At 50.7% G+C, this 9,612-nt stretch overlaps 2 protein-coding genes across 2 annotated transcripts; both read right to left on the reverse strand.

Annotated features, from left to right (window-relative positions):
• Window positions 1-910: 910 nt before the first annotated feature.
• PPR1 (transcription factor) lies at window positions 911-4,249 on the reverse strand (the record flags this gene model as incomplete). The annotated part of the gene is made up of 3 exons (XM_041685102.1): window positions 911-1,849; window positions 1,903-1,955; window positions 2,008-4,249. The coding sequence occupies 3 exons, from the start codon at window positions 4,247-4,249 to the stop codon at window positions 911-913; spliced, it is 3,234 nt and encodes a 1,077-aa protein (XP_041536970.1).
• A 1,971-nt stretch (window positions 4,250-6,220) lies between these two features.
• On the reverse strand, window positions 6,221-8,426 carry AKAW2_10251A (MFS transporter; the record flags this gene model as incomplete). The annotated part of the gene is made up of 3 exons (XM_041685113.1): window positions 6,221-7,034; window positions 7,104-8,019; window positions 8,333-8,426. The coding sequence occupies 3 exons, from the start codon at window positions 8,424-8,426 to the stop codon at window positions 6,221-6,223; spliced, it is 1,824 nt and encodes a 607-aa protein (XP_041536971.1).
• Between the last annotated feature and the right edge of the window lie 1,186 nt (window positions 8,427-9,612).

Consider the following 9,612-nt stretch of genomic DNA (forward strand, 5'->3'; position numbering starts at 1 on the left):
CAAACTTAAACCCTCCAACCCTCTTCATACATACAATCTCACCCTACAGCGCCAACAAGATGAAAATCATCTTAACACCACAGAACCCAAGAGTGATCCCCGATCGCTTTACTCAACTAACACTAGTTAAATAACTAATTAATTAGTTAGTCAGGCTACTTTAGTGCCGCGGCCAACTCAAAGCGAGCGGATTACTACTACTAGTGACTAACTAACTAAGTAACTGACTGGAGACAAAACCAACTAACTTCTTGCTGCCCAATATGGTTCCATCCACGTTGGCCTCACCTTTGCTCTCGGCTGGGCACATCTACCTTTTAAGGTGTGGATTAGGATTCAAACTTACGAGATAGGTAGATAGTAACTCTTAGTAGGGTGGGCTATGTCTTGGGCCCTGCTTATTTTTTGTTTTTTCTCCGCCTGATGAAACAGCTACTAAATGTAAAGTAAAACGTCATTTCGGATAAGGTTTAGAGGCATAGATATTAGGTACTAGGGAGAGGGGGTTACTATTGTGCAGGGCTTTGGGCTCGAGTGATCTTTGTTATATAATTCATTAGGTGGTTTTCTTCACACTACACTACTGAGTACTATTGGTAGATTTTAGCGGTGTGGAGGTTCAATACGGATGAAGAGCTCTGAGAGAAAACACATTATAGACCCTAACTAGTAATTATAATACTACTACTATGACTCAATATATGATATGATATCAATAATATACCGTAACTAACCATGTACAAATAGTACGCAAAGTTAAGTTTTTTCATAAGTCGTCCATCATCCAGTCCCTCTTCTCTTCTCACACCATCACTCAGGGGAAATGTACTATAGACATGAAAGTATAGTAAGAAAGGTATAAAACAACCATCATCATCATGTCTTCCACCACATGGCGTAAAACGAAAATCTACTGAGTTTCTCCAGATGGTCCGTTGCCTGCCCCACCGAAAAAGTAACCTTCTAAAATGTCGTAATTGGCGTTTTCGCTCCAATCATGTTGGAAATCCATCGCCATGCCGAAGCCCAGGTCAATCCCGACGCTGTGGCCCACGCCATGTCCCAATGACGGCATCGCCTGGAATTCATATTCGCCCTGTCCGTCCGACCCGCCAGCCATGTGGCTGCCTTCAGCGGCTGTGGGGTCGAAGTCGAGAAAATCTAGGCTCAAACCGGAAGGTGGATGCTCGTTCTCAGGGGTATGGTAGTGGGTGGCGGGTGGGTTCGCGTTGACGCTGTTTGGCGACGCGCTCTGTTGGGGGGAGTTACCGTAGTAGTACGACTGGTGCAGTTGGGGCTGTGGAGATACGGTGGTCTCATAGGGAGGATAATATTCCATTGATGGGGTTCGCGGAGGATGTGGCCGCATCGTCCGATCGGGAGGGAAGGTGGGTGTAGGGGTAGAGGCTTCGGGGAAGTCTGGTCGGACGGGATAGGGTCCTGGCAGTCTAGGTCCACTGTTGGGGCGTTCTGGGACGGCCGTGTTGTCGTTGAAGAGGTCTCCGAGGTTCATGTCGAACCGTGGCATTGGTCGCGATGGCCGCGGTTGGCCCTGGCCCTGGCCCTGCCGTCGGGCCGGCACACGTTGTCGGGGGTCCTGCGCATACCTCCCATACGGTCTGCTCTGGTCTGGGTGTGGCGCATTTGTCGGTCGTTGTGTGCTCCGGGTCGGTGCCTGGGTTAGATCTACTTGGGAGCCGAATCCGGTGGTGGACAAGCACATCTGAACCGTAGCTTTGCTCATACGTTCAAAGGCATCACGGCAGGCCTCTGCAGGCGGGCACTTGTGCATGAGATCTCCAAGTACGGATGTGGCTGCAAGGACGGTGAAGTCCACTTCGTCGAGGGTCTGCATATGGTTAGAATGATATCAAAGCAGCAGATCGCTAATAGAGGTCGTACCAGACGGCTGCGCACCAACGGAGAGTGCCAGATCGCGTACAAGAAGGAAATGCCTGAAAGAAGTCAGTCACGATACGCTACAGCCAAGTCAGCTAAATAACCTACCCGCCATGAAGATGTGGTGAGTAGCCAAATACGTGTAATTGACCAACCGAACCCGGTGCATCTGACGATATATACGGATCACTTTTTGTCCAGCCTCTGCTACCTTATAGTAGATATCATCTTCATCTTCTGCCTCATCCACGTTAGAGAAGGACGGGCTTGACACATCCTCGGCCGGCATCATCTCATCCGCCAATTCAGCCGGTACAGTCAGACTTTGCTGATAAAGCATAATCACCGCTTGCCAGTAGTTCAACTCGAGGAACTCGATAGGAAATCTGACTCCAGTATCGCGACGCGTGGGTGCACTTTGCTGCCACTCCACAAGCCGCCGGTGGACGTCTCTACGCCACGAACGGAATGAATCGAAGCCTTGAAGGAAAGGGGAGGAGATGTCGGGGCGAATATGTCGTCTACCCACAGATGGGGCTCTCTGTCGAACGAACCGGGCTTGCTGATGCTGCAGCACATCTTGGATTTCGGACTGCAACAGACGCAGTTTGAAGTAATGATGCGCGGAGTGCTTATAACTCGGAGCACCCTCGGGAGGAGTCACAATTCCCGACTTAGTGATGTATTTGTCTTCTAGCAGAGATGGAAACTCAGTACTGATGGCTTGATCGCTGATCCCAAACGGACGGCCGACGCAGCAACTGACTAAACGATCGAAGCTGTAAACGCACCACCACAACCGGCGGCGCAGGTCGCGTACCCATTCCCGGCGTCCAAGCTCGCGGTGGTCGATTCGCGCTTTAGACTTCTCTGCACTCTTCCCGGCTGTGCGGTTTATTGATTCCTCCCCGAGAGTGTCAATGTCGGTTCCATCTTCGTAGTGCAAGCCAAGATCGACTGCCAGCCGCATTGCCACACCAACAATGTACCAGAGACCAGGCGCCACAGGTCGCAGAAGGGCAAAACTAGCGAGGAGAAGCACCGCCTGTAGTTCCTCCAGAGCTCCAGACCCATCCCCGGATGCAGTGTTACCCAGGAAAGACTCCAGATGGATGATTGCAGAGGCATGATACTCTTCCGGCTGGTGCTGATGGCTTGAAAGCCGGGGTCGCTTGGATGAAGCTGAAGGAGAGTGGTCGCGGCCATCTTCTTTCTCATCAGAGGATGGCTTGTCCTCGAATATAATTCCAGCACCAATGGCAAATACAATATTGAGAATGTAAAGACTGCGAGGGGAGCGGTTCTTTTCATCTAGCGAGTATGTACGATCAAGCATCTCCATGAAATCAGCCCGGTGCAGAATGGGCATTTGTGGATTCGCATGCTCGAAATAGAGATTGGACAGCCTCTCAGCCAATTCTCGATCCGGGAATGCAGCACATTTCATCATAGACCTGGTCTGTAATCCAAAGAAGGAATCACGCATGCTACTTCCACCTGTTCCCGTAGCACTATGCGGCAAACGTTCATTCGGGCGCATTGGCCCGCGCTCTGCAACATTCCCTGGCACGGAACTCTTGACGGCGGCAAAAACCACGCGAGCGAACGAAATACCAGAGGTAGAGCCCAGATATCGGGGATCAGATGTTCCCTGCACAGACACCATGCCTATGTTCGAAACCAGATTATGTATGCGCCAATTGTCTTCCTTTTGCGAGTCCTGGTTGTTGTTCTCCGAAGTCTGACCAGTGGGATCGCTCTTTTCTCTTCTCAGCACGAGTCCATCCTTCTCCTTTTTCACCCACTTTTCGTTATTATCCGAGCCGCTGGCCCCATCACCGGCCGCTGGAACCGAGCCTTCTGAGCCAACTGCCGGGGCTGGCGCAGTATCAATCCCAGTTTCGATTTTCACGGCTTCCTCCTCATCGAATGCGACAGGGTCTTTGTAGGATATCTGATGGTCTATCAATACCTTCTCCAGATACGCCACACGGGCCTCAAGAAAGTAGACATAACTGCGAGGGATTTCGCGTTTCGTTATCGGGTCATATCCGACACATCGGACGCCAGCCTTCTCGCAGGACTGACATCGCGGCAGCCTCTGATCGCATCGGTTCTTCCGTAGACGACAACGATTACAGGCGGAGACATTTCGGAACGAGGATGAATTGGAGGTCGAGGGGGCGGCGACGGCGGAGGCGGACTGAGTCGCAGGGCCGTCAGTGGCTGACTGTTGTTGCTGGTGAGATTGCGCCGACGGCTCTGGCGGGACGGAGGCAGGCTCGGTAGGCGGATGCGGACGTTTCCTCCCTATGGAGGTCGGCGAAGGAGGAGAATCAGGATTCAGCATGACGGAAAGGGTACGCAGAAGAGTCGAGTAGACATGCGACCATGTCTCGGAGGGGAGAATTTGGAATCGGACAAGCGAGATGCGGAGATGGTGTACCGGAGACCCAGAACCGAATCAGCATTCATGATAAGACAACCCCCATGCGCTAATATGTTCTGCTTTTGCGCCTTTGTTCTTCGAAGACCGGGGTATCCGATTCGATATCCGGGGACAGCGATTCGACGGAGGGCTGACTCGCCAGTGCTGTCCCGATGCTCGGACTTTTCGTTAGTGCCGCGATCCGACAGGACAGAAAGGCGATATTATCTGGACGGGAGGGCACAGTCGCTGCGCATGACGGAGGGGACCGGTCGCAGCAGGAAGACGCGGATAGGCTAGACGGGGGGAGTGAAAGGACGGACTGGATTATGGACGACTGATGAGTGAGGAAGAGAAAAAGCAAGCATCAAAAGTCAAGATAGGGCAAAAATTGGTGGAGTTGTTTGAAGGGCACCTTTGGGTCCGGTACCTAGGTAGGAACATTTAGTATCGTGGTTAGTGCCGCCAGCCGGCACTAGTATCAGTAGTGAGAGGCGTACGTATGTCAGTCAAAGAGTGTCAGCTGGGGAAGCAAAACAATCGTAAACCAGTACTGTAGATGCAGCAATTGATGCCAAGTAATCGATATAGAGAATGACAAGAATTGCACTGAGGGAAACCAAGTCCAGGTCCCAGGTTCACCGTTGATGCTGAAGCGAAGTTGTCCGAAGCCGAATTGGTGACAATACCGATACCACTGGACTTGTTCCACGTGACACCGCCCAACGACAATGTGTTATGATTGGCTACTGATAAGCTGGGGCCATGGCACAGATGAAATTTGTCATCCGAACCGCGGCCTGTCAGTCCTAATAACTAAACAAGTAACGTTACTTAGCTAAGTAGCTACTTAGTTCACTATGGAGAAGCACTACGGTTCATAGGTACCTCTCTTCCACTTCCTGTCAATCCAGAAGATCGCAGCTTACGGAACTCGAAGTAATGCGGTAGCGCACAGCGCTAGACTCAGAGTCGAATCCTAGATCATATTCCTCCTACACGAGCTCTTATAATGACCGCTTAGAGTCAGTTTAGTTGGAAGGACGGTGGCTAGGTACCCTTCCAACACCAGCCCCCCTCCCCTCGTTGATCTCAGCTGCACCCCCGCACTACCAGAGGACGCGACAGCACTACTACAGGTGGCATAGCTGCAAGGCGTGGCTAGTCGGAAGAGGGGAAGGTTGCATTACTCAGTCAGAGCCTCGAGGAAAACTCACTCAGACCCCGACGACCGAGCGGAGGGGCAAGGTACAACGAATAGTACCAGCATGAAGGTCAATATCACTATGGAGGATATTGCCAGTATCTACTAAATAATATTGATGGCGAACACTACCAAGTACGGTTCAAGAAACTCTGTGTTATGTCTTTTTAATTCGACAGGGCTAAGGAGAGATGCTGCTGCTCTCTACCTTGCCCCCAGCAATGAATTCTTCTTCTTTCTTCTCTGCAAATAGTGCGGTTAAATGTAGCAATAATGACAACGAGCCTCCCAGATGCATGAAATCATATGCGTGCCCAATGAATCCCCGCGGTAACCCCAAAATCAAAGACAGAATTGCCAGCCCTCATGCTTTTGTCACATATGCACCCAGTCTATACACTGCGCCATCGCCCAATATTGGAAATCATGATCTAAAACACAAATAATGGAGAGCAAAGGAAATAACGGGGGATAAAGTAAAGTCAAAGAATAAACAAAAACAAAAAAGAGTCAGGCTATACCACCCAATATGAGCCAAAAATCAAACAAGTGCAAAAGTAGCAAAGGCAAGGCAATGCGAATTTGAGCAAAGGAAATAAGCCTCCAAGCAAGAGTAGTGTAAAAGAGGACAATGATGCGAGTAGAAGCGACAGTGCCTCTCGCGATAATGAAACAGGAGTCGGACAGGTCTATTGGCTGAGCTTCGACTTGTCAGGCTCGGGCTCGGAAGTGACGTTCAGGTTGGCTTGCATTAAGTCCACGTTGGGAACGTCCAGGTCATCGATGCTGGTGCGCGCCGAAGACAGCAATCTCCGCACTTCCTCGGGAGAGCCGTCTTCCTTACCTGCAGTGAAGGAACCCCGCAACGAGTCACGGTTTGAAGTTGGGCCATCGCATTCGGGTTTCTTCTCCACGTCCTGGTCTCGCTCCGATTCCTCCATCCAAAAGCTCTCGATGGCGCCAAGGATGCACACTATTCCACAAGCCCACCAGGCTAGCACGGAGTATCCACTTTCGAGACCCTTAGAATGAAGCAAGCCAGTAACTGTTGGGCCGAAAGCGCGGCTCAAGCTAGCTGTCGAGGCGGCCGCACCGTTGATGGAACCGAGGACTTTAGAGGACGGGGCAGCGTTGGCGAGAAGAATAGCAGTAGCAGGGAATGCGATGACATGCAGCGTGATTTTGCTGATCAAAGCGACGTAGGCCGCGGCAGTCTGGAGCTGTTCGGGCAGGAGGATAAGGTAAGGGACCATGAGGTAGAGAGGCGGCCAAACGAGCAACACAAAACGGAAAACTCTCAGTGTTCCAAAGTGACGAACAACGAATGGGAACAGCCACAGCTGCGCGATCATGGAATAGACGCCTTGAACCGCCAACATGAAGCCGATTTTACTCGTAGCCAGTCCCAGACCACCGGTAAATTTGAAGGGAAGCACGACATCGTCGTCCGACTTGGGGGTGCTCAAGAAGACGGGCATGAGTTGGTCGAAGGAGACACTGTGGCTGTTGTGCAAAAGTCAGCGTCTGAAGAATGGCGGGGAAAAGAGAAGTGGGGAACGAGAGGGGACTTACTATGCAAGAATGCCATAGGCAATGATGTTGAAGATGACTTGTTTGGTGAAAGCCTTGGGAGTTGCGCACGGCTCGCCCTTCATCTGCCCCTCAATGTCGTCATCCGCAGACAGGTTGTCCGATTCCTTCATCGGACCCAGACGAGGCGAACTTTCCGTGCTTCTGTATTCTGGCGGAGGGACATCCTCGTAGTCGTAGTACTCTCCCTCTCCGGTCAATTCCGCTTTGGCGTCCGTGGGCTCCGGGAGGGATTCGGGAGAACCCCAGACTTTCGCAACGAGCCAATTGCCCAACGCCAGGCCGGGATCGCGGCGGTGCTTCTTCTCCGGATGGGTCTCCTCCAGGAACAATAGGCCAACAACGATGCCGGACACTAAGACGACAACGCAGACCAGGTTGGGCAGCAGAAACGGAAAGCGATCGAAGATGGTGTCACGTTGGAATAATCCGGGATAATTGTCGCATGGTTGTGCCAACGCACCACCCATAGCGGGCCCGATGATCGACCCAAGGCACCAGACGAACGGCATGATGGAATAGGCCCGGGGTTGGTGCTCTTTGACAGTGACGATCTCTGCGACGGTGGTTTGAAGCACGCCAATGTTGCCGTTCAGCAGGCCACCCAGTGCCCGGGCGATCATGGCAGTTGGCAAGTTGGGAGCGAACCCGAAAACAACCATACTAATGGCAGTTCCAATCAAGCCCATGACGAGGACAGGCTTTCTGCCAATCTTGTCACTCATCCGACCCCAGAACATGCCTGCGGAGAACTCTGCAAAGGTGAAGGCCGATGTAATCATTCCAGCATACAGGGCGATCTTGCGGTCGTTATCTGTTACGTGGAAAGATTCGACCATCTGGTAAACATAGGGGAATATGGACATAAACGCGATTGGTTCGCAGATGCGGCATAGTGCTGGTATCACTGTCAGTCTCCATTGGATCGCGGGGCCAATAGTACTAGTATGATATTGCGTGGGGGGAAGGAACATGCAATAAGAGGTAGTAGTAGATGAAAGAGGGGTGCGTGCATGCGCAGGAATCAGGTACCCAAACAGAAAGCTAAAATAGAGAAAAACAATAAAACAGAATAACAAGCAATTGACAACAAAACAAAGTAATAGGCCGAGGGACAAACAAATTCCTATTTGCCAGATGCACGATCACGGTTGGGAATTGGGCGCAAAGGAATTGTCACAACAATCAGTCCAGTAGAAAAAAAAACGTACCTAGCACAAAGAGCTGGCGGACAGGGAAGGCGGTCCAATCACCGTTGCCCTCACCATGCCGCCGGCCTTGTAAACATGACGGTCGTTTGAACATGATGTTGGTTGAGCGGTCACCCACTTGGTTCACTCTCTCAACAGAAGGAAAGAGGAATTGAAGATTGTTGTTGTGTTTGTTGTCCGCGTGAAGTCTTCGAGATCAAGCACGGAGGGCGATATCGGCCTGCGTCTCTTGCAATAATAATATAGAGCAAGACAATATGCGAGGCCAATGGCCAATGATTTCGGGGAATGTGTCTTCGGCTGGAATCTCCGCTGTAACCGAAGGGAGGGAATGTTATGATGATAAGATCGCTGAACTGAAGACAAGAGGACTCGGTTTGTTAAAGGGGGTTCAACATTTCTACCCCCCCTGTCGTCAATCGATGCTGCAAATCCTTTTTAAATCTTTTTTGGATTTTATTTTCCGTGCTTCTGTTCCCGAGAAACGGCTAGACTGTGTAACTGCAAGGGAATCCAATGACGCAAACTTTGAGTGGTGAGGAACCCCAACGGTGATAAAAGAAAATCACAGGGGGAGGAAGTTGGAAGCAGAAGGGGAGTAGAAGTAGAAAGGCTGGTCCGTCGTCGTTCAATTGAGGGTGTGTGTAAGGGTAATATTGATGATGGGTTGGCGGGTGGAGGTGGTAGGAGAGTAGGGCTAATGGGTAAGTAGTACTAAGGTAGCAGATATAGTAGCGGAGTGCAACAGATGGAGAGGAGAAGAGACAGAAAGCGCTGCAGTCCACGGAGGCAAGTGGATTGTATTTAAGAAAGATGGCGGAGAGAGAGGGAAGGTCACATAAAAGGAGAAATCTGGACGGGCAGGGAATTAAATGAAGTATTTCCAGTGGATTACCTAGATATGTGATCAGGCGAAAAGACTAAAACGTCAACGGTTCAAGATAGTAAGTATGGGACAATGGAGCAAGCCTATTTCGGTTACAGCTGTACAAAAGGATGCAGGATGCAGTCGACAGCAAACAGCTGAGGAATAAGGGGATCCACTTTGATTATTAGCATGATTAATATTTTTATTGTTATTATTTTATTTTCTCGAGGGAAGGGGAAATAAAAAATCCAATTTTTCGATTTTTTGAATTTTTTTATTTTTTTAAGGTATGATGCGGGTGGACTACGCGGAGGGGAAGGAACGAGAGATGGATCGGAACCATCTGACACGGCCGTCAAGGCAACAAGACAAAATAATGGGGCACCACAAGAGACTTGAGGTGGGCGGAAAG

Source organism: Aspergillus luchuensis, chromosome 1 (genome assembly GCF_016861625.1).
Source record: "Aspergillus luchuensis IFO 4308 DNA, chromosome 1, nearly complete sequence".
NCBI classification, from domain to species: domain Eukaryota; kingdom Fungi; phylum Ascomycota; class Eurotiomycetes; order Eurotiales; family Aspergillaceae; genus Aspergillus; species Aspergillus luchuensis.